General features: G+C 45.5%; 1 protein-coding gene across 6 annotated transcripts in view; it reads right to left on the bottom strand.

Moving 5' to 3' along the window:
- LOC144132894 (equilibrative nucleoside transporter 3-like) overlaps window positions 1-25405 on the bottom strand; it is an 85341-nt gene that overhangs the window by 2757 nt on the left and 57179 nt on the right. For all 6 annotated transcript variants that reach the window (XM_077665614.1, XM_077665612.1, XM_077665617.1 and 3 more), the window contains 11 exons: window positions 19087-19140; window positions 7881-7962; window positions 6953-7101; window positions 6623-6717; window positions 5222-5272; window positions 5044-5129; window positions 4582-4728; window positions 3641-3674; window positions 3261-3337; window positions 2663-2777; window positions 1872-1957 (listed from right to left, as the gene is read on the bottom strand). In XM_077665614.1, coding sequence (XP_077521740.1) covers window positions 1872-1957; window positions 2663-2777; window positions 3261-3337; window positions 3641-3674; window positions 4582-4728; window positions 5044-5129; window positions 5222-5272; window positions 6623-6717; window positions 6953-7101; window positions 7881-7962; window positions 19087-19140 — 976 coding nt within the window. The remainder of the gene's footprint in view (window positions 1-1871; window positions 1958-2662; window positions 2778-3260; window positions 3338-3640; window positions 3675-4581; window positions 4729-5043; window positions 5130-5221; window positions 5273-6622; window positions 6718-6952; window positions 7102-7880; window positions 7963-19086; window positions 19141-25405) is intronic.

Here is a 25405-nt window from a genome sequence, read left to right as displayed (position 1 = left end):
CTAGCAATTTGCCTCCATTGAAGCTGTGTCTTTTGGGTCAACAGCCGAGCGACAATCCACCACTGTGGCTCAGTGGTGGATTGTCGACGTCGTCTTTAGTCCCCCATTCAAGATCATAGTAACCCAAGTCATTTTGCTCCTGACCACAAGGTTAGGAACGCATAAGGGAGAATTGGGAAGAGTGGGACAGTTTATATTACAGAATTTTTATTTTTCGGCACTTCGCACATATGAAAAAGCTACATTAGTACAAATATGAGTTTAGGCAGCTCCACAACATATAAAAAGGACAGTGGCCTAACTTAAAGAGAAGTAGCTAAAAAATTATTCCCACAAACAAATTTTAAATTAAAATAAATATATACAAATATTTTCCTAATGTTTATTACTGGCACCGAAGTTGCCTTGTTTTGGTCCTATGAATTTTTTTCTGGTTGTAACAAGAGCACGATGCTTGTGTTCTGTACGGTACTGACATCTTCCTGCAACTGAAAGTAGGTGTTTCCACTTATCTTTTTGTTTTGTTAACTTCATAGTTGCTAGAAAATCACCTGTACTTTCAGCTGTGGCCACATAAGAGTCTTTTGACACCTAGATACTGCATGGGACAATGCCTCACTCCACTCAACTGCATCGTGCACAACACAATGTTGTGTCCTACCAGTACATTTGGAGCTACGCATAAAATACCAGTGGCCTGAATCTCATTGATAGAGACTACTACTTATTATTAAGTGCTGCTTACTTTTGTTGGCTCTTTTTGACTTGAGCTCATCGAGCAAAGCTCATCACTTGAGGACATTTACTTTTCAGTACCAAAATCAAAAATTATTTTCTAAAAAAAGTTTTGCACTCTATTCATGTCGGCCATTAATAATGTGTAGAATAATGGCAGTAGTAGAGATCAGTGGTTTTCTAAAATGCTGTGTTGACGCATTCATACAGTGCCCTCCAAAGCATAGCTCCTTTGCGGTTGCGTCCTTACCAACTTCCAGATCGGTGCACATCTTTATGAGCCATGCTGCATGCACAGTGTTATCACACTGGGTTGTAATTCCACCCTGACATTGGCTAAATTATTTTATGTTTTCGTGCCCTCTTGCAAATAGGCAGCACACCAGTGAACATTGTATAGCTGTAGAGGCTAGTGCAACTGGCAAGGGCAAAGCTATGTTGTTGGTGGCCAGCTTCTGCCAAAGCTATAGCCATCTAGCAAAACAGATTTACGTCACCCCATACAATTTTTGCGCAAAATGAAAATTTATTGTGAAAAATTGACTTCATGACTAGATATGTTATTTACTATATCAAAAATATAATAGAGAAAAGTTAAGCACTTGCACATCAAAAGTCAGTGCTTCTCTTTCAATCATATGGATCGTACTGAGTATGGTTGCCTATTTTTACTGTATTAGCAGTACAGTCCTCTTTAGGGTAAAATGCGAAAAGCGAATCGGAGCAGATTGGCACCTTTCGGGCCTGGGAGTCTCCTCTAGAGCACTCACCGGTAAAAATGCATGTCTCACCTGTGAGCCCCCACCCACCACTGTTGCAACAGTGATGCAACACCGCTGATGCAGTGGCCCCAGATTCGAACCCCAGACCAGGACGCATTTTTTTCAACTGCGAAGTTTCTGTGGAAGCCTTCAAAGTTTCTGTGGAAGCTGTCAGCTTTTGCGTTGTAGCCATATGGTTGCACTTGGATGGATGATAATGAATCCTTTGTCATCGTGTGATCGGCTATGCATATTTTTTTGTCTTATTCTTTTTTACAGTGCATGTTTATGCTACTTGAGGATCATTGGTAAAATATGGGTCATGATGTTATCGAGCCAGAAAGCAGAGGGCAGAAACATTGCTGTGTGTCTCACCAGCGGAAGGTAGCTGGAAATAATCCGACCCACCAGATCACCTACATTGAACACCAGGAATCCAGTGACTGGGAGGAAGAATTTGTCTGGAACAAAGGCAATTGTCACTTCATTAGTGTGCTGCTTCTACAATAATCTGCAGTGTTCAAATTGAATTGCTAACTCAGTGCACAAATCCAATTCCTGAACACTTCAACCGGAAGAACAGGATTTCAGAGTGGTGTCTGGCATGTAAACGATAATTGCATTGCTGTAATAAGGTTTATTGATATCTTGAGCCAGTGCAAAACTGTGGTTGCTGGAGGTACTGGTCATTGCCAGTGAATAGCGCAATAATGCTGTTTACAAATTAAAATAATAGTTTGGGTGTCGGCCGCGGCTTAGTGAGGATTAAGTGATAGGTCACTTCAGTTTCAGTTATCATGAGCGTAAGTAATGTAGCAGTGGCACAAAACTTAATACAATTGCAGTATTTCATTGTTTCACTAATATCGGTCTGAAAGGGGCTCTTAAAAGCCGGGGAGGGCATAATCCCTTAAACACTGCATATAACTTAATATAAACATCGATAGCTCAACCAAGAAAAAAGGTTTTTCATTACAGTACTTATATTAAAGTGAAAAGATGTTCGAGGGACATTATCCAGGAAAGCGACCAGGGCAGTCAGTTGTTCCATGAGAAGGCGATAAGCCATTTGCATTTGCTATCGGCGAACACATTTCATTTTCAACACTCTTTTACAGATTGCAATAAGTACCGTAGTGTTTTCAGCTCTTAAAAGGCATTCTTACTTGCTATAGCAGCTCCACTGCTCGCATTTGTCGACACAACTAGGACCATGATCGCTGGGAAGATCGACAGCGTCACCCAGAATATGAGTGCAATGGATACGAAGTACGTCCAACCCTGCGAAAAAAAAAAAATTGTAGCTTTGATACAAAGCTTGGTGGTCTGGCCTCTATTACCTGCAGCATCTTATTTGAACACAGCAACAATACAGCTGTGAAAAAGTTCTCCTAAGGCATATCTGTTAGCAAAAAACTTGTAGACAAGCTTCTACCTCAAATGGGATATTATTGGGATAGTACCAAAAGTGGGATGGTTAGAATCTGCAGCCTTGAAGAGCTGTAGTCTACAGCATCTGATTACAGGTTGACAGTGTTTAATCACCACAGCTGTGATCTTATCTGTGGCTCTTTGTATTGATGTTTTTTAAAGTACTATAATGGCACTAGAATTGACGCTTTGCTACTGTGAAGGTAGCCAAGGCTGTTCCTAAAGCTGGCAAATGGAGGCAGACATTAGGAACTACTCACTCAAGCTGCGTGCTGTGCACTTCCATTTCAAGTGCCGCGTCAGTCCCACAAAGGGCTGCTTTTTTATACTCACTCCCTTGAAGATTTGCCACAGTGTTGCCTTGCCACTTTTGGCCTCCAGCGGCAACTTTTCAAGGCTCTTGTATGTAACTGCAAGAAAGGCAGGCAGCAGTGCATAGTTGGGACTCTAATACAAATGCCTTTATTTCAACATCATGTGTGACATTAGGGGTGCACCCAAAAAGCCTATAGCTGGCTTGACAAAGTAGTGCATCCCATACATCCTGGAAAAATTAGAAATTATGCATAGCTAGACAGTCATGCATAATTTTCCAACAAGAATCAAATTATTGATAGCTGAAATAATATGAATGATACAATAACAATACACCAACAAAGATTTAAAACAATAATTGAAAACTTGTTTAGTTGGGGCCTACTGTCAGCACTCACCTGCTTGCGTAGAAATGTAGTGATGATAGAACTCCTGCAATGAAGATGATTCACTATCAGCAGTGGTTGCACTGGTTTTGCCTGAGATCATATTTGTAGGAGGGCTCCAGACAGCTGTTGATCAGGGGTAGGCACTACTCTTAAGCTAGTACAGCATGATGTTAAGCACGTGCCCTTTCATGTTATGACCTTTTACCGACGTGGCATTCCCTGCAGCATTACCAATCATGGCACGCTCCTGTGTTCATCAATCAGAGTGTACTTTTGTTTGTTTATATAATCAAAACGCCCCTAATGACTTCCTCTGTAGAGGGTGTTACATAGGGGTGCACAAGTTGGCATCAAGAAGGAACAGCTGAAAGTAATAGGGCAATAAAAAAAACATGAAACATTGGGGAAATTTAGGTTCCCAATGTTGGGGAGCTTATTTTGTTTTGGTAACATATTTGCATTTCTAACTCTGGTGTGAGTCATGTGATGTGCTGAATGAGCCCCAGGGCCTACTTGCCACCACCACACATTCTTTGGCCTCTGCTTGTAGCATCCACAGAGCAATGCGGGATGTGAATCACAGACTAGATTCTGCTGGTGATGTTTCTCCGCAAGCTGCACTGGAACGATCTGCAATGCTCCTTGTTTGACACATACTCCTCATCTGCTATCAGGAATGAAAGCCATTTAGTATCAATTTTTCTCACTTACTATAGCGTAGCCAGGAGAGAATAAACTTGCACTCTTTTTAATGTGAAACGCGTTCTGGGTTAAATATATAGTTTTGCAGTGTCGAAGCCCTAGTTTCTTTCATTATGTGGCTTCTGAAGCATCAGCAATAATCTGGTGCCATGAGTATTGGGTTTACTTCTTCCACACAAGGTTTGATCGCCCGTCCGAGAGACACCAATTTAGTGGATATGCAGCTTCTAGTATTGCAAGACACTCACCGTCTTCACTAATATTGCGAAGCAGATCTGGGTGAAAATTAATGTGATGACAGCTAAGAGGAAGTATAACAAGGCACTCGTCGTAGCAGATGCATCACCGAGCAAGCACAGGATCTGTGCCACAGTTGCAAAGATGCCGCCCATTGCCTGGAAAACATGAAAGATTTCTTGTTGCAGTCTGAATGATGTATTCACCACAGTATTTTCGAGAATTGCATAGGTCCTACATTTTCTGAGCTAGCATCAGCACAAACTGATTGCATTCACTTGCCTGCTGATTTGCCAATTTTATAAAGTACCAAGAATAGCAAGTAGAAACTGCCGAACAGTAGAACAAGTGTGCTGTAGGCCGACATACCTAGCCACTCCATTTAATATTACTATCACTACCAAAGTGCTGCATAATAATTTTACTGTATAGATATATATGTAAACAGTTGTACTTTTGGAGGTAGAGCATACCTGTCCGTTGAGGTTGGAGGCCATGTACTTTTCAGGAAAGCAACCAGCTAGGCCTGTGCCTCCTCCTTGCAAGAAGCCACAGAAGACTGGAGGGAAACAGTGGAACACAAGCTGTAATATTTTATGCATAAGTTTTTTTCCTGATGTGTACTATGTCATGCACAGTCCTGATACTTACTGTTGATGAGAACAACGATGACCAATGTGGCTGCCATGAAAGCAGTCTGGTCTGCAGGGAACAAATGTAGGTGAATGTAGCACTTCTTAGAAACTAGAACCACAAAGATTTGTACCAGCCTACACGAGTAAGCAAGTCATTGCAGCTTCCGACTATTGAACTGGACTGTGTGCATTCGTGATCTGGCTCCATGTTTGCTAAAGGTTGGGTTTCTTATTGAGGGGTTGATGACAGCTTTTCTCGCTACTCGTGACTCCCCTTCGCACTACATTCGGGGTTTCTTCGCGGTCAACTTTCTGTGACACTGCAGCGGAGGTTAAGCAGGAAAGTGGAGGAGACCTGCCTTTGTCGCCGTGCTGTGGGGAATGGGTTGTTCGTTCTTCAGGCTAGGGGTGCGGAGCGGGGAAAGGGGGAAATTGGTGATATGGTGCGGGGTCACAAGGGCTGAGGTAGCCCACCCGACGGCACGGGGACAAAGGCCCGTCTTCTTCCCTTTCCAGTCTATCCTCCGCTGCAGTGCTACAGAAAGCACATCCTCTGTTTTAGCGGTATACACGCGAAGGAGCTCAACAAGAAGGGATGTGAGCATGTCGTCGCCGACTGGCAAAACATCCCTTTGCCACATTCATACCAGCAGGCAGCCGGAAGTCGAGAGGGATGTCACTGTCACAGTACTAACCATTGGCTGAAGTGGGACTCCGCTGCGGTACCCCGCAGAGCAGAAGCTGCAAGCTTATCGGACATGCAAAGAAACAGCCGCTCACCCCCTGCCTAGGCGGATGGCTGAGAGGAGATTATTTACTCCTGCCAAGTGAACGGTCTCCTCCCCGCTGCGGAAGCCTACGTCACCCAGCATTCGTTTACCCAATTGGCGCCTGTCCAAGACGTGACGTTTGTCACGTGATGCGCGGTCACCTTCGTCTTGGGGAGGATACATTGCCCGTGTGAATACATTTTTCTGCCCGCTGGCTAACCTGACGTCATGTATGGTCGGGGACAAAAGTTTGTGGACCACATGTTCCTCAAACAAAGCCGGTATTAGCCAGCGGCTGGAGACCACACTTGTGGAAGTACATATAAGTCAAAATTTTATTTTTTTAATCTCCACAAGTGTGGTTCCCAGCCTCTCGGTAATAATAGAGCTATCGGCATCGTTTGAGGAACACGTGGTCCATAGACTTTTGTCCCCGACTCTATGTGTGTCTCCTGCAAACCTCATTCCATAACACCTTCCGCCTAGGGAAATCCGGTTTGTGCCATTTGACTTGGCCACTCTTGTGCTTGGAGGGAAGCGTTAGAATTATCGACGCATTAAACTTCCTGGGGTTATACATGGATGCTGGCTAGATGTCATAGGTACCCTTTTCGGTATAACCGGACTCCACACAAGCAGTGCCTTACATTCGTCCGTGTTGACCTTGACTAGCGCTGCTGTGGCGACGAAGAACGGCGTGCACCCCAGGAGAGGCCAGCCTATCCGCACGGAGGGCCGGATGCTGCGCATAAAAATGGTACACGGTTATATTAGTGATTGTACAGTTCGCTGTAGGGACACACGCCTGCATGCTGAAATTTTTAGTACGTTAGCATTAGGCCTCCGTTAGCGCTAAAAATGTCTGGTGTTGGCGGCATGTGAAACCTTGGGGAGAGGTGTCCCCTGAGCTCCTCCCTCAGCTGACAGTTCGAACAAAATGCAGCTGCCATTTTGTGTGTGCTATAGAGTGTACATACCGGTGACTGAGGTAGGTGTTGAGGACTAGGGAGAGGATGTAGGGTGCCTTGCTGGCGATGGCCAGGTAGCTGGTGAAGGCCGCCTGCATGTCGCTTTTCTGGCCTGACGTGGTAGGCGCGCTCACGTTGCGGAACTTGTACCTCCAGTACTGCACGTGTAAGAGAAGACGTGAAACGAAAGTGGCATTCTTGCTGGAGCCATACTGGTTTGCTGTCACGTCAAAAAACACTGGATGTAAAGACTTCATTCACAATGTACAGAATGACCCACATAAGCGGGATCAGTTTGAGAAGGATGATTGTGATGTTCGCTATGTTTTATACAATTTCTTATAACCGATATATGTTGCAGCTAAACTGACGCGCATTTTTAAGTGCTAGGTTTGTTAGGTGGAAACGAAGGCAAAAGCCGACTTGGGAAGTGGTGGCGTGTTCTCAGCTAAAGAACACATTCCAACTCGTCATTTTAGTAAGAAGCTGTTGAATGCCAACTAAAGGCAACGAATGAGGTGTCATAACAGCTTATGCAGGTGATCTTGAGCATGCAGAGACTTGCTGCCCACTGCTTGAATTTTCAGAACACGTTTTGGCCACTTTTCGGTGGTACCCTTCATATAGATCCATTCTGCAAGATTCTGCTCCGTCTATGATAATAATGCTAATGACACTGTGGATCTACCTGAAAACCAGTCATGTGATGGATGCGTCGGGACGCGTGTCGTGTTGTCCATGCAGCTCTGACTCTCCTTATATCCTGTGAGGTCTGCAAGTGATGTTGCTAAGCACGTGGCAGAACCTGCTAGGTCTTTGTGTTATGCCCACACAGCCTTTGTTCGTTTAATTATGCATGTTAGTGGCTCTACAGCTCTGTGAGTCACTGATGGTCGAGATGTATTAACAAGCTCATGAAACGCTCTGCAGTTCTCACGTCATCGGCCGTGATGAAGAAGTTCCAGGGAAGCAGCGAACCGATGCCGAAGAGGAACATTGTGAAGTTTACGAACTGGTACCTGGGAAAGAAAAAAGTTCATGAGACTCCTGTATCCACCTGCTACTCTCAATATGTGCTATAGCAGTACATTACAATGCTGATAGCGATATTGCGGCCTCCGAATCATCGGTGCCACATGCCATGGTAAAGTATTGAGCGATCGATAACCCTGCAGGCGGAGACCGCTGTAGCGCGTACTGCGTAAACAAGCCTTATGTCAGGCTGAACACACTTAATGAGCAAGCAAGGCGATCAGGATAAAGGAGAGCGTATTGTACATGCCTTGACATTACATATGTGCATGCCGCCCTATAGCACTAACCACCGCTCGCATGGCTTCCGACGGTTTCCTCGTGAACAGTATATACAGTCGAGCCCACTCATAACCAACCTGAGGGCTACGTGAATCACGTTCGTCGTATCCGACGTTTGTAGTAATTGAACTGCCCGTACATTTTACAGACAAATATTAATTTCGCCAAAAGTGGCGTTTATTCCTTAACTGCGTAATGCGCGTCTGTTTCTACGAAGCAGACCGTACCACGGCATGGTTGAGGTGTCCATGGCAGCTGGTGGCAGACCGGCCACATTAATCAGATTTCTAGCAGTAGGGCAGTTCTACTTCGTGTACAACAGCTTCGTCAGAACACGGCTCTGCGATGTTGCCGTCCACTCGAATGTATAGTCATCCGAGGCAACTCTGGCCAGCTATGCATCAATGTCATGTTGCCACAAATCTATATGCATCTGATCATGTGTGTCTTCGACAGCGTCATCTATCGTTCTTGGGCCCATGCAGCACGAAAGTAGCACAGCGCACATGCGCAAAGAATCTACCAGCTGCACTGTCCGCTCTCTGGCTCTGCCTGCACGTGATAGCAGCACAAAAGATGAAGCCAACTGGGCAGGCGAGGCATACCATGTGGCCAGTGTGGCAAGCAAGACAATCAAACTTTTAAAATGCTGCCGTTAGCTGATCGACGATCATGCACGGTAGCATCGCTTTTGAAGCTAGCATTGTCACTCACCAACTGCGCCTCTGCTTCCATTTGGGATGCTCGATGTTGACCTTATTTAGGCCATCGGCGCGCACTTGGCCAGCAGTTGCCCAAAGATTCAATGTCGCCTGTTTCTTGTGTTTTTGGATCGTCTTGTTCTTTCCGGATGGTATTGCGGGGCCGAGGGACGTTCTTTGGTGCGCAAAATTTTTTTTTTAACTTCGGGGGCTAAAGCCGCTCAAACTTCAAGGGCTTAATTTATCCGGGGCGAGTTTTTGGTGCCCGCTTACAGATGTGGCGAACGCTGTGTATATGTGTGCACGTCATTCCAAGATGTTATGCAGCACACTTAGAAGGAAGAAATCTTCCTGGCTATCTGCTAACAGTACAATATCGTTCGCATACGTTAAACCCGGTAGCCATTGCTCAACAACCTTTCCGTCTAATCTGTACGACAGATTATAACCTAGATTGCTTTCTTGTAGCCTTCTTTTCATACTTATCATATAAAGCAGGAACAGCAGCGGTGATAGAGGACAACGTTGCCTTAATCCTTTGTGTACCTGGACAGTTGTCGTACTTTTCATTCCTTCCCATGTCATTTCAACTTTATTTTTTTGGTATATTTCCTATACAAAATCAATTGCCTCATGACCGATACCTTCACCTTTTAATATGTTCCACTGCAGTTCCCTGTTCACGTTGTCGTATGCACCGCTTATGTCCAGGAAGGCTAAATACAGAGGTCTGTTTTCTGCGTTGGCTATTTCTATGTATTTGCTAAGTGCGAACAGGCTATGATTGTCGAGTATCCTATTACTTTCTACCCATGACTCTATTTTTAATTTCACCGCCTGCATGGCCAGCCTGTATATAGCAGATGTTATCGTAATTGGTCGGAAGGATTTTGTTTTCATCTTATCGCCTTTTCCTTTATAAATGAAATTCATTTTACTCGTATCTCCAGCTGTGCGGCATTTGCTTATTTGTTATGACTGCCTCCAATGCTTTTATCAGCATTTCCTTGCTTCTTGGCCCAAGTTCATTAATCAGCTAGATTGGAATTTCGTCTATCCCTGCGGATGTGCATTTCAGAATATTTTCTTCCGCCTTTTTCTAGTTCAGACTGGTCAGCTCTAAGCTGTTTTCTATTGTTCTGTCCAGTCTTGCTGCCTCATTTGTGGAGAGCACCCTAACATCGTTCCTAAATGACTCCGCTATAACTGATGCAATGTACTTCACAGCATCGTCTCCCTCCAAACATTTTCCCTCAGCATCTTGAATCTGTTCCTGCTCTCTTTGGTTCATTTTACCCAGCCAGCCTATATGGTTCCAGAATTTTCTTGGCCCCTCTTCCGTTGCATCGCGAACTTCAGCCAGCCAGCGATCAGAGGACTGCTTCGTTTTTGCCTGGATGAGGACCTGCACTTGCTGTTTCTTTTGTTGATAAGATTCCCATTTTTGGCCTATATCCTCTTCAGATAACTGCGCCCTCTTTGCTCTTATGTGTGCCCTTGAAGCCACCCGTCGTTGCTCGATGGCCTCCCTAATTTACTTGTTCCAACAGCTTCGTGGCTTCCTCTTTCCTCTCCAGCGGTTTACTTCTTTTACTTGTTTCATTTTTGTACTGATTGAGTTGTTCTAACTGGTTATAATCCCACTTTTCCATGGGGCATTTCTTTATTGCCTCCTTTATGTCGGCTGCTATTAGGGCTATTTGTTCGTTGTTTAATTTTGTGTTCTCCTTTTGTCTTCTCTGCATTTCTCTTTTGATCAGGGCTCCCAACTGTAGACTTATATGCTTATGATCACTTCCCAGTCCGTACTTCCCCTCTTTGCCTATTTCCATTATTGCGAATTTGCTATAGATTCCCTGCAACATTAGGCAGTAGTCAATGGTAGTCTGCCTGTTATGGGATTCCCACGTGATTTGTTCTTTATAATTAGTTTCGTTATTCAAAATAACTAGGCCGTGCCACTCACAGAAGTCTAGCATTAACTTCCTGTTACAATCTGCATCCATCCAGATCCTCGATGTGGCCATTCATGTCACCCAGTAGAATAATATCAGCACCGTCTCCACTCCAAACTGCTTTATATCGTCATTGAGACAGTTTACTAGATCCTTGTTTTCTTTCCTACATTTGTCCCCTGTCCCTAAATAAACTACCCCCAGCGATGTCCTTTTACTGCCAATTGTACCTGATACCCAGACATATTCTTTGCAAGTTGATTTTGTTCTTTGCCAATTTGATCCTTGATGTATCAGCATACCTACCCCTCCTTCCTTCTCCGTTGTTGTTCTGTTGCTCCCTTCCCAGACGTAGCCATCAATAAACGGTGGATCTTCTAGATCCCTGAGATGTATCTCGCATAGCGCGTACGCGCCTACTTCTGCATCCTTTAACTGCTGTTCTGTTTCTAACCATTTCGCTCTCTTTCTACCCCCTTGCATGTTTATGTAACTGATCCTGGTGTTAAATTTTGTTTTAGTTTTCTTCCTGGACCTTCTACTGGCCATTTTGTTGGGCTTAGCTGCCATTGTTACACTTTCTACTGGCGCACCACTACGCATGCGACACCAAACGTCTTGAGGACTTCCTCAGATGGTCAGGACATCCTCATCCCGAACAGGACATTCTGAGTACATTTTGAGTACATCACAAACGTGCTCATGAGGAAGTCCTCAGTTTGTGCTTTGCTGGACGACTCGAGGATTAAAATTCCTCCGATGTCCTACAAACGTCCTATCGCAGGAGAATAATATGGCATTGAACTAAGATAAAGCAAGCTTCATCTCTTGCACTTGGCTTTCAATAATTAAAAACTGCAGGTTTATAAAATCTACTTGAGTACAATACTATATAATGAAGGGAGCCATTGTGACTGAAGAAAGTATGTGCCTTGAGATGATATCTTAAGAAATTTTGGCTTTTAAACTTGTTCTTATGTGCTGTGTGCTTTTGATAGGGCTGAACTATTTACAATTCGGTACCATTCGTCCACGTGGCTTTTGCATTGAGCTGGCGGAGTTCAACCCTTGAAAGAGTGGTAGTTGCTGTATAAAAAGTATTGCACGAATAATAACCAGCAAATGCGGTAAACAAACCAGTGTTGAATGTGGCAAACTTTTGCAAAATTTGTTTTCTAAAGCAAAAAACTTTCACAACCCCTGTGCACACTGCCTACAATAATTAAACAAATAATGACCCACATTTTCCGAGCTAAATCGTTATCTGACGTCCTGAAAACATACTAAGAAGGTCCTTGAGGGGAAATTTGAGGATCTCCCGCGGGCATACTGAGGCCGGACTACAGGACTATGTGAGGGCTTTTTGAGGATCAGTAGAGGACATCCTCGGAACAACAAAAATGCCCTCAAAATTTAATCCCCTGGACTTCCTAAGGATGTATTTGTGTTTTCTGGGGAGTGCCTTATGGCTGGCAGGAACGGTTAAGAGTGCATTGGAATTAGAACTGCACGCTAGCTGTATACCTAATGCTTGACGTTGACAGCGACCGAAAAGTTTTTTCTGCAATGGAGCACCAGGACGGTAGCGATGCCGGCACAATTAACGTGGATGTCAAACTAAATGTCATGATTAACGCATCAGTTTTATTGCTTTGATAACGCAGACTTCCTGCAACACAACCGCGCTTTTTAAGTATGCTCGGCAATGTCTTTTTAGCGCCCGAAGGGCAGTAAATGGCAAACGGAGCTGCCGCAGTCCCCAAAGAAACGCCCGCACCGCGGCGCGCCAATCGGCGGAAAATGGCCGCGCCGTCCTTGGCGTGCTATGCAACGTAGCGCGACTCAAAATAAATGAATATGACAGTATAGGGTAACATGCGAAACCTGTTCTATCAAAGTGAATGCAACGATTGGAGCTTTTATCTCATAATGAAAGATGAGCTTGTATGGGAAGGCTGATGGCTAATTATTGCCGTTATTCATTCTTATCTCTCTGGATTTTGGTCTAATTTTGTCATATATATATATATATATTTGAGTTGCTGTTTCGTCCTTTCGCCAAGGTGAGATTGATCGAACGTTTGGGACTTTACCTAACTGGTTGTTGTCCCAACTGAGGGGCGGGGACGTAGGGATTAAAAGAAGCTGCTTTGATATGAAACCTGGGGCTGGTTTCGTCAGGTCTACTTGCGAGGCAGTCACCTGTACATAGTTTTCTCCTTGTTACTCTTCCGTTCTGTTTTATTTGTTTGTTTTAAACGCAAATAAAAGACGTTTTGCATTATTCACCATAATCAACACTTCTTTCACCGTAGAGAATAGAGGGAATGAAGATCACAACTGATGGTTTTATATCCCCTTTCATCTACCGCCGTATGCGCTGTCACGCTAGCGGGTTCATGAGAATCGGTCCTTTGACGAAAAAAATCCGCATTTTACTTGACCTGTATCCGACTATTGACAATTCGAAATCGAAGGGCACCGAAAATTCGTTAGAATTATGTATAGTTCGAAATAAGTGGAGCCTTTTTAATACATTCGATGTTGGTGAAACCGACGCGTCGGTTCGAATACTCTGGGAGTTGGAATTAACGTGATTCGACTTAGATATAGCTGTAACTCGCGCTTGAAGCTATATATTCAAATGCTGGCGCCACTCGTTTATCACGCTTGAACCAGTGACCGCCAATCGTGAGAACCTCCACGCATGACATGCTTGCCCATAATGTTCCAGTGACCCGACACATGAGAAGGTTGCGGCACTTTTCACGCTATCACCGTGCCGCCCTGTGTTTGTCTCGACGCCCCAAACAGCTTTGACCTTGACTGCTTGGCTCCTCCTCGACACTACACAGTGTTGCCGCTTTTTATCGCTGACTGGACTTTATGGGGCTCACGAACGGCCAAACTCTGACCCCCCCCCCCCCCCCCCCCCCCGCCTCGCCGGCTGCTTTCACGTGCAGCCTTGGCGCGGTAGCTGAGCTTGGGCTCTGTGCGCGCATGCAATAAACGCTGCGTTCGTGAACGGTAATGAACGCTGCAGCACTCTGAACAGAAAGGAGTAAACCCGCCGCGGTGGCTCATGGTTAAGGCGCTCGTCTGCTGAGCCGGAGTACGTGGCTTCGAAACCGACCTCCGCTGCCGCGTTTCGATGGAGGGGGGCTGCAGCCCAGGGCCTCACCTCGGACAGTAGGAGAAGGAGGCCCATTTATTCGAACCTGCTTAGTATATGGAACCATGGGCAACAGAACTTCGAGCGACATGTATGAAGCGATAAAACCAGAACGAGCAGACGGGGCCCTCCGCCTAATGTAACAGCATGCGTTTAGCCTGATGATTTGGAGAGAGCTTGTCGAGCTCCAAAAGCAGGAATCCCCCGCCACCCCGGCGGGGCCCTCTTTCTTACGAAGCGAGATGCGTTTGCTTGGAAGAGTTTTCGTGGTTTCTTGTCAGTCCGTCTGTCCAGTGCTGTCTGGAGAGGAGGGGCAAGGGGGAAACACCTAAAACATGTAATGTGGGATGAGGACCTAAATCTCCCTTGCCTCTCGTCACCACCACGCCACCCTCCACCTCTCAAATAGTTCAGCCGCTGTCCTTATCATGGAAAGGATGTGCTGCAGTACCCAACAGTGCCTCCCATTCGACTTTTCTTTACCGTGATGGTAATTTGGGCGGGGAGGATGAGTCCTATAGCAGATGATGATGACTCTGTTGGCAGAGTCTAGGCAGGAAAGGTAAGAAGACGTCACACGTGCTTTTGTCCGCGTGCCTCGGGGCATGGAATGTTCACTGTTCGGGCTAGGGCTATGGAAGAGTGAAGGGGGAATTTGGAGAGCTGGACACAAAGGCCTGTCTCCAGGGCCCATTCCTGCCAAGTGGCTGCGCACCCTCGCGCGCGCTAGACGGAGAAAGTAGGTCAGACTGGCCGCCGAACTTTCTTAGAAGTAGAAAAGGATGACTCAGAGGCGACGGAGGGCGCGTAACTTCGCCCGCGCTAGGAGTCGCCCTCTCCCCTTCGTTCTCGCGCTCGGTGTTGACGAGGCGAAAGAAAAATCGAGAACCTCCCAGAACAGAAGATTGCTCCTAGCCAATCGGAAGACGAGAACGGAACGGGAGAATGAGGGAATTTGTACAAGGAACTCTATGCGCATGTGAACGCCTGCTTTGGCGCTAGTAACAGACAGACGCGGCGCGCGTCTATGAAAGGAAGTTGATCGCGGGCTGCGATTCAGCCCCGAGCCGCCGGTTAAGCTTGCATAAGCCCGCCCGCTGAGGAGCTCCCGGGGGACGCACCACTATCGGCCAGCCACGGACCATAGAGGCAGCGTGCGCCAGTCATCGAGACGGCCACTGCTGGACACCTGCGGTCGCGTCGGACTGACGAAATTCCCGGTGCGGCGAACAATTAGCGTCCATTCATGCGAAAATGCTCGGTCAGAAGCATCAAAGTGGTGCGTCTAAATGAAAGGCGAAGTTAGAAAGAGAAGAGCGTGAAAAGAAGCTACCAAAGATGACGAAGTGCCTACTGAATGCAGCTTCCGCGGAGCAGTATGATCGCTCTACCCAGAGTCCGTGTCAAACTCCCAATAGTACCGACTGTGCTTCTGTGGAGGACTTGCCAACTTCGTCACCACGGTTTCCTGGCAAAAAGCAAGGTTTGACTCATCTTGGTTGTCTGGATCCTGTACGGTGCCAACATCGATCGTCCATATTTCTGAGCAACCGACGCTAACCGAGCCCTGTCCTGTTCCTGAGTCAGCAACGTCTATGCTACTCGGCCGGGCCCCTGCCACAGAGGTCCAGGTGACCGGTCCGCCACGCCCGATTTCTACTACCGCTGATCAACAGGTGCCAAACCTCCCCGATGAGCCTCCTTCTACTTACGAGCGTCAGGAAACAACATTCCAAGAACCGACTCACTTGATTCCTGTTAGTTTGGCTTCAAATAATCATGTTCCCACCCACAAAGTGTGCTTCGAGAGGACAAATGAGACGGCTTCTCGTTACGGCAACAGAAAAGTGCAGACACACCCGCAGCAAGAGGTACTTTGCGAGATTCTCCGAAGTGACCCTGCTAAATGGCCGGACGTTATTACTGACAGCTTTCGGAGCGTAAGCCTTGAGAAAGAGCCATTGTATTTTCAAAATCGGGCAGAAAATTTTCCCTCTTCCGAAAGGCAATACAAAACTCAGAAACGCTATATGTCACCTCATCTTTCGTGCGAAAGGCTGTAAATGGAGAGGCGTATGAGCGACACTGGTTAATGTACTCGGAGTCCAAAGGTTCCGTTTACTGTTTTATGTGCAAACTATTTTCGATTTCAAGCAACCCCAGTGCATTCACCGCGCACGGCTTTTCTGATTGGAAAAGAGCAGAAGAAAAGGTTTGCGCACATGAAAATGGCGTCGAGCACCGGAACTGCGTGGCAGCATGGCTCGCCCGCTCTAACTCGAGTAGCACAATTGACAAGGACCTGGTTAAGCATCTTGTCACTGAGACCGCTTACTGGACAGAGGTGTTGAAGCGCGTAGTCGTTGTAGTTAGCCTTCTAGCTGAGCGCAACCTAGCGTTTAGGGACAGTGAGGAGATTTTTGGTTCACCGAGAAATGACAATTATATGGGAGTGCTTGAGGCCATTGCCAAGTTTGATCCCTTTCTAGAGGAGCACATCAAACGCTACGGGAACAAATGAAAAGGTCACCCATCGTATCTGTCAAAAACCATTTGTGATGAATTTATCGAGCATATGGCAAAGGCTGTCAAGGAACGTCTCGTTGACGGAGTGAAACGCGCAAAATACTTGTCTTTAATTCTTTGCGACCTCTCTTTGTACCTTCAAAGAGAGAGCACGCACGCTAAGTACCAATCAACGTTATCAGGATGAGGGCAAACGCATCGTTTTGAGTAAGCACCCGGACGGAAAAAGCGATAGTGCGCTACAAGGTAGATAAAAATTTATCGTAGAGATCTACAATGTTGTGCTTGACAGTCTAGGCTCTGCTTTGCGAGTGCGAAAGGCTGCCTACACTGAACTCTTTGAAAGGTTTGGATTGTTAAAATTGCTGACAGAAGTTGGGAGCGAGGCCTCTCTGGCACAGCAGTCTGAGAAGTTGGTGAAAACCTACAAAAATGATTTGGAGCCAGCATTTTCCGCTGAAGTCGTTCAGTTTGCGAACTTCCTGCACAACTCTGTGTGCCAGGACACGAGTACCCTGGGAATAATGAAGTTGACGCACGAAATAAAGCTTATTGATGTGATTGCGAACCTTTCTATTAATTGCTTTGCGTATGTACTTAAGCATACCCGTGGCAAACTGTGAGACCGAACGATCGTTTTCCAAGTTGTCGCCGATAAAAAATCGCCTTCGTTCGAGCCCCCTTGACGACAAGGTGAACTCGCTCGCTATCATGTCCATAGAAAGTGACCTCCTCCGCGATCTATCCTTCGAACAAACTACATTATTTCGCCAAAGCGAAGGCGCGAAAGGTGCCATTTTAAAAGAGGACTGTTTGAGCTATACATGAATAGTTGCAATAAGTTCGTTGTGTCGCCTCCCAGCCTCCACGTTGCCAATGAAACGCTGAGCAGTGTAATTCAAGATATGCAAATCTTCGTTGTTCGTCTCTTGCTTGTTCTTCTTGTGATATTTAGCGTGCTTATAAAGAACCGTATATTTGTTGTTTTTGATAGTGCCACGTTTATATTGTGTCGTCCTTGCTTGTCTTACCTTTAACGAAAGTATTTTCAAATAATGTTTTGTAATTACAGTTGGTAATTTTCATCTGTAGTCTAGAGCATTTTTATTGTGTTTGTATTGCCTTAAATATTGTATATATCTATATTTAATATTTATAGAGTAACGTGTATAACGATTACTGCAGTCTGATGCTTGAATTTTAATAAAGAATGTTTTGCATACAACCATACGTCTCCTCACGGGATTAAACTTAGTGATGCAAACAAAGCCTAGCTTCAGAAGGATCGACATCTGAGCTGTGTTGCGTTTTCTGCGTTATTGTTCGTCTTGAGTGCACTGAGAGTGCACTAAACTTTTCTTTAAAGCCTAGCTTTTGCTGAAAAGAGAATGCAGATTAATCACAAAGTGAACATATGTGTTGATGTTTACAAGAGCACGCGTTTCAAGCAAGTTTTGTTGTTTTCCTTGTAATAATAGGAATAATAATAATTCCGTTGATCGCACTTCGTTCTTTTTAATTCGGTGGAATTAAAATTAAAAATGGCATATTTCCAGTAGCGTAGCAAACGACGGGGGGCGGGGGGGGGGGTCAGTATAGGGAAAGGAAGCCTGCATGCGCATTAGCCCAGGGCCCCCATTTTTCTAAATCCGGCCCTGCTTTCAAGTAAATTATACGCAAGGTTCGCTCGTTTGCGGTGCGTTTGACAGGTGAGTGGTGAGTTCAGTATTGTACCTGGGTTTTTACCTCTTTATTTTGCTCGCCAGGTAGCTTCTGAGTACCACTACTGAGGAAGCGTTGCATACTCCTCCAGTAGTGACTGCGCCACGTAGACTGAGTTATAACTTTCTTTGTTGTCCTTAGAACACATGCAAACGCACAACAAAAGCTCAGTACTCGTGTCTAAATTAGAAAATAATTCCAGCGCTTGCATAATTTAAATTCATTTAGTTCTAACACTCCGAGCACAGCAAACTCTTTCTACATGCTAAGGTGCTGCCATATATGGAAGCTGGACTGGCTGACCCCTAATGGACTGTGGCGCCTCTCGTACATATAGTGGCCATTTCTGTCCCCGTTCGAAATTTCGGAGCTGTGTCAGGACGAGCAAAGGAAAGAAAAAACCTATCAGAGGATCGTGATTCTGGTGTTGCTGAGGTTTCCACCCTCCTAACAGGCTTTGAGATACAAAGGTATGCACAGTGCAGTATCTTGCACGTTGCCATGCCATCCGTGCATGATAATATCGGTGGCCCACCTTAGGCCTATATATTCTTCCTAGAGCGACTGCGCGCAGACTTTTCACTCTCGGGAGGTCTTCCTGTGAATGGCGTGCAGTGACGTCACAAGCTCTTCCATACAGGGGGAGTGAAACAGCGGGATCAACCTTGTGTATATGTACAATTGCAGGATTGTGGGTGTCTTCTCATTTTTGAAAGGTCACCATTCTTGAAAAATGAGCAAGGTCACACTTACGGGTCCCTGGGTCCCGGAGGCGCCGGCATCTTGGCAGCGGGTACTTCCCCCGAACTGCGACATAAGGAGAAAGGGAGAGAGGTGCGATCAGGCGAGAGGGAATCGCCTTTCAAGGGTCCTCCGTGTGTGCCCATACAATTCAACAGTGTACTCTAGCGCATGCACTATAAAAGGGAGTGCGCTGGAGGGAGAATCTACTCCGTTTTTACTCCCATACACGCGCATTCGTGTTTAGTACTGTACGCAGCATCTGTCATGACGATTCATCAGCTTCGGTGCATAGTTTGACGGTGGAACTCCTTTCGCCCCGAAAATCGGGTACGTGGTCAATTAAACGATGCCACTCTGACTGTGGCGTGGCATGACCATGGCATGTTCGGTATAGTTTCCGTTTTCGCAACGTGGTAGCATACGGTTCAAACCGTTTGATAGTGTGCTGGACGGTAATCTACGTAAGCTAGTTTCACAGAGGCAACCAGCGCAAAACGAAAGCGGAAAAGAATTTCCGTTAACCAAAAAGGCGGCCGTCATCAAAGCCTTCGGTGTGGCGTGACCCGCGTGCTCGTAAGCTGTGTGGCGAAGCCAACCAAAACGGGTACTCATGACGAAATCATCGCTGCTGGCGCTCTTCTAGGACACAGTAAATTAATTCGAACCACAGACGGGCCATTTCTCAACCATTGCGGCAAAACCTTGTGTTTGGCGCTCTTTGGCCTTAGACGCCCTTGCGCAAAAAAAAAAAACAGCATCATCATCAACCACTGCAGCAAACCAAGCCTTTTCTAACAAGGCCCCTGTTGGACATCGTACTCGAAAGCCTAATCGCGCATCGGTCGATCGCCAGCCTTTGTGGTATGTTGTGTACACGCGCTGGCCTATCATTTGTTTCTCTATCGAACATTGGTGTTCTCAAACTGAAGCTTAAAACTAGACCGGCGACAATGTTCAAATCAGCAGTTTTTTTTATTTTTCAGATGAAGCGCATGCTATGCGCAACGCTTGTTCAAGCATGTTCCTGTCTGGCTGTGGTGCCACCGAAGCCCACATGAAGCGTATCACGCGGTGGGTATTGCGGGTGCAACGCCAGAGCCTTCGCGTGCCTGGCGTGTCGCCTCAATGGTTTTACCTAAAAAAAAGCACAACCGGGCTCAGACCACTTGGTCTAACGGCTGGAAAAAACATGGCGTTAACCCCGCGGTCACATTCTTCAGATTACGCGATAAGGCGTAAACCTGCGGTATAACAACCGATCCACTCTTATGAGGAGACGCGTTTATCGCGTAGCTCCAGCCAGTTGATGGCATACTCTTATACGAAAATCGGATTCCTTCACCGCTTACAACTTGGCCTGGAAAACTTTGAAACAACGCAGGCGCACAGGACTTTGGATCCGACAATGGCGTGTAGGAGAATTAAACAATGTTTTGACTATGGCTGTGACTGAACAGCCATATATTTTTCATGCGTTAGCATTAGAACACCGTTCCCGGGAAGTGTTCGGCGTGTGAAGCCTCGGGGAGAGGCAAATTGAAGAGGGAAACCGTGGTCGCCAATCTGAGTCGAGGAGACTGGGCGAGTGGCGGGGGGGGGGGGGGGTTACGGCGTATCACACTGTGACTGCTCGATTGGATCGGGTGAGTGAAAAAGGGAGAACGGCATGTCACACGATGATTGGTGGACTGGATCACGCCAGTGTCAGGGGGAGCACTAATGCTAACGCATGCTCTGCCTCATGTATCGCACTGATCGTCCGTCACTTTTTTTTCTTCAGCGAAAGCTGTTATACGCAGCCCTCCCTGGCGGATTCCCTCCCTGGCGGATTCAGAGCGATCCACTCTCGTGTTTTCATGTGACTATGCGCCTGTTGCAATCATTGTGGTAGCTGTAGGTTACCACAAAGCTTGTAGGTCTTGGACATTAGTAAAAGACAGCCAGCAGCACGGCAAACTGCTCAGGCACACCGCTCGCTCAGCATATATAGCAGGGCAACCGCACAGCGATAACGCTGTCACGTAAGTCCACGCGCGGTTCTATAACACACTGCAGCTCGCACAGTCGTGCGTGAATTAGAGTTTGTGAAGGAACGCGAGACGAGGAAGGCCATAAAGAGAAGAGAGAGAGAGAGAGCGCTAAAGAAAGATAAGCGAATGCGGGGTTCTGCAGCTGTTTTTCTTTGTTCGCTTGACAGAAGCTGGTTGTAATGCTGACGCTGCTCCGAGTGGCGGGTTTTTCTCTATCGCTTATAATCGGCCGTGAGGCCTGCGACTGCCCCGTTTTACGACAAGATACTGCTGTTTATATAGGGCCGGAGAGGGGGAAAAGGCTACGCGAGCCGAGTCAGTTGGTGAAGAGGGAAAGGTTTCAACGTTACAACACGCCGTTTGTCTCGACGAGGCTTAGCGGTTGTAAGCTGACGCAGCCGAAAAGGAAACTGACATCTGACTCTGACGGCGATTGTTGCAGGCAGCGGCGGTGTAGTTTCGAAGGGGAGGTCTGCGGGGGGGATAAATTTCAATTCACCAGTGCGCCGCTATCTGGTGAAAGGTCTTCGCGTAATTTTTTTACGTCAATTGCTCACAAGTTTTATTTCAAGTATGTGCGTTGAAATGATGAAAAAAAAAAAGGAAATCGCACTGACATTTTTAGCACACTTCGAGCTATTGAGAATGTTCTTAAATTTGAGCAGAAACAGCATGAGCGAACTTTCAGATAGATGAATTTATTGCTTGTATTCAACATGAAAAATGTGAAAAAAATTTGCAAGCCGGAACGGTGGTGTGAAGCAGTATAAAAAAAGCACGAAGCGTGTCGTTGTGCCCTTCCACATATTCCGAACGAGGTATACTGGCAAGACGTGCGATTTTTAACAGGAAAGGCACATTGTTCCTGAACAAAACACTATTGCACAAACTTCACTCCCGTAAATTCACAAAAAAAAATGTGGGAAGGTGAAGAGCTCGTTCGGATTTATAGATTACAGAAAGGCAAAAGTCATTGGAACCAAAGAAAGCGGAATGTTCCTTTCTTTGTCTTTTCGTGGTTAATGTATTGATTATAACAGAAAATAAATTGCATATTCGAAATTACTTTAAAAATCTAGCGGGTAGTTTGTGCTTAAATGAATAATTGAGTAAAATTTCTGCCTGACAGATAGTTGAGACATCCAGGTTACGATATACAGGGCAAATGTATAAATGCGTACACTGAGCGCACATTTTTGCACCTAGAGAAGGTGTTCGATGTGAACATTATGCGCGCAATCGATTCTTCTCCTTCATGCTTCGTTTAGAAGACCGTAACGAAATTAGTTAATTACAACTAGCCCTAAGAACTAGAGACACCAGTCATTTCAATGCGAGTTTTTTTTCTTTGGTATGTTATGCACTGTATTAGTTTACACGAAGCACGACGTGGAATTCGCTTGAGCCAACTGAATAATCTATAATTGAATTTGTTTCTTATGTTGTTTTGGTTTCAGCAGCCGAACGGTGGCTGTGACGTAGACGACGATTTGAGATAACGTGAGGCATACAAGAACTGCATTATAATCGTTGATTGTTCATTTTTTGTCTTTCCAGCTTTTTGGCAGGTTCGCGTAAGGGTGTAGGTGAAATGAAACGGAAGAAGTCAACGACTATTGTACAGTTTCTTGCTTGCGTCACGTGATTTGAACTCTCTTCTACGTCACAGCCACCGTTCGGCTGTGAAACTGGAACGTCATTAGAGAAAAGAAAAATTTAATTGTAAAATATTTATCGCCTGTTTAAAGTCCTGCGCATCATTCCAACGAAAGACAGAAGAATGCTTTGGGCTGCTAATTTGATGAAATAACCGTAAGCTACTGAAAAAAAATGTAAATCAAAGTTATGGCGAAGATAACCACTTATGACCCCACTCACTAAGCAGGAGGAAGACAAAACTTAATAAACGTTTTCGCCTATTAGTTTCCGCTGAAAATTAGCGAATATTGAATTCAACTTTGCCGAAGAATGGAGAGACAAGAGGCAGCAAAGTAACACGTTGCAGGCAGCTCGAGCGTTTCCGAGTTGTCGAAGGACACTGGCATCATGCAACAGTGGTAGAGACAATCATTCAGATCAATGATTCGGGCGGAGCAGTTCCCGACAGGCCACCGCAAGGTTAATTCCTCCAGTACATTAACGTCACCGCCACCGTTTCAGAGACCCCGTGCACATAAGCACATTACGCACACATAAACACGACGCACCAAAACATGAGTGCACACAAGTCCACACAGTGGCAGAACGCCGGACTGCAAGCTGTCGAAATTGTGACAGCCTACAAAGGCAGAACAGAAACAAAGCGAGAAATATAAAAAAAGACAACAGATGTGCGCTCGTAAAATGAAGTTTTGAACTTTTTAATGCGCAAGTCATGCACTGATGTCATTTGTTACATTTGATCACATCAGCAAGAAGCTTAAACATTGCTTGTCACAATTCGTTGTATTTGTAAGGAGTGTTCATTCTATAGCTCTGTATAGGTTTTTTGCGACTATTTATTCAGTTTCGGCACATGCACTGATGTCACTTGTTACATTTGATCACAGCAGCAAGAAGCTTAAACATTGCTTGTCACAATTCGTTGTAGTTGTAACGACTGTTCATTCTATAGCTCCGTGTAGCTTTTTGCGACTATTTATTCAATTTTGGCACATGCAGCGACATGTTTAGGTTAAGCAGCTTTTGTGAGTGATAAAGATTATATAACACCTGGTATTGGAATGTGACAGAGGACTGTTCTGAAGAAAGAAATGACCGCGGGCTGCGCGGAGTGAAATCCACAGGTATGCGCCTCCTCGTTGCTTTCATTTGCGCTAAAATCGTTTGCGTATAGTTTTTGACGTCTTGAGCCAAACAAGGTGAAAATAAGTTAAATAAGAATGAGGTTTGCGCTTGATAAATTTCGAGTTTAGTTGAATGGAACTCAAGTTGGCATCCCGAAAGGTAACCAACTGAGGGCAAGAGATTTAATAATATGATCCATGCATCCCTTACATCTTATACAAATAACGCCATGCACATAAAGCCGTCAACTAATTTTGCGTTATTATTATGCTTCGCACAAATTTGTTTCTTCTTGCAGCACATACACAGTTTACAGGTGTAAATAATAGTCTTTGACTCTTACGTATATTTACGGCCAGTCAGTGTACTTTCAGCCCGTTGTAAAAGCACGTTGCTCAGCTTTATTTACATACCTAAAAGAAAAAAAAACAAGCCACCCGCTGCTATAATCGTGACTTACAGTGCGTGGGAGGCAAGAAGCAGATATCGACACGCGCACAATCTTAGTGTGAAACAAATGTCAGGTGTTTTTTTTTTCTTGTTGTTTCCCATTCGAGACACTGCTGGACCCCGCGATAAAGGAAGCCGCGGGGGCACCAAAAATCTTCGTTATCGCGAGAAATGGGACAGTACACGACCTGTCCCACCGGCGTACGTGCTCTAATTTTGTAATGTCTCACTTGTCTGACCTTCAAAACGATATGGCTCAAACACAATGAGCGCATATGTTGCAGGCAGTAGTGTACGTACTGCAGCAGCATAGGCACGTGACATGCAATGCCATTATGTGGTTGAACAATAAATCAGAGCTCGCAATTTATTTTTTGAAGACAAGCCAGCGCGCAGTCATCGAAAATATATAGCCATGACTGTCGCTAGACTTATACGACCTTACTGTCATTGTTAATCCTTCATGTTCACACAAGGGCGTTCGAATGTACATTAAGAATGGCTTTCGACTAAAAATAACTTAATTTAGATTTAATTCTCGCTATACGTTGGTAAAAAATTCCCTCAATGCACTGCACCTTGCCGAAAGATGCGTCGCACATCTACTTAAGGCAGTTAGTGACAGCTGATCCGGATCATGAGAGGGAGATAACTAGAAGGATCAGAATGGGGTGGAGCGCATATGGCAGGTTCTCGCAGATCACGAGTGGCAGTTTACCAATATCCCTCAAGATAAAAGTATACAGCAGCTGTCGTTTACCGGTACTCAGCTACGGGGCAGAAACGTGGTGGCTAACGAAAAGGCTTCAGCTTACGTTAATTAAGGACAGCGCTACGAGGTATGGAAAGAAAAATGATAGGTGTAACGTTAAGAGATCGGAAGCGGGCAGAGTGGGTGAGGGAACAAACACGGGTTAATGACATCCTAGTCGAAATCAAGAGAAAGAAATGGGCTTGGGCAGGGCATGTAATGCGAAGGCAGGATAACCGCTGGTCCTTAAGGGTAACGGAGTGGATTCCAAGAGAAAGTAAGCGTAGCAGGGGTCGGCAGAAGGTTAAGG

Source organism: Amblyomma americanum, chromosome 5 (genome assembly GCF_052857255.1).
Source record: "Amblyomma americanum isolate KBUSLIRL-KWMA chromosome 5, ASM5285725v1, whole genome shotgun sequence".
Classification (NCBI taxonomy): domain Eukaryota; kingdom Metazoa; phylum Arthropoda; class Arachnida; order Ixodida; family Ixodidae; genus Amblyomma; species Amblyomma americanum.
Note: the sequence above shows the minus strand (reverse complement) of the source record. Positions and strands in the feature narration are given on the sequence as shown.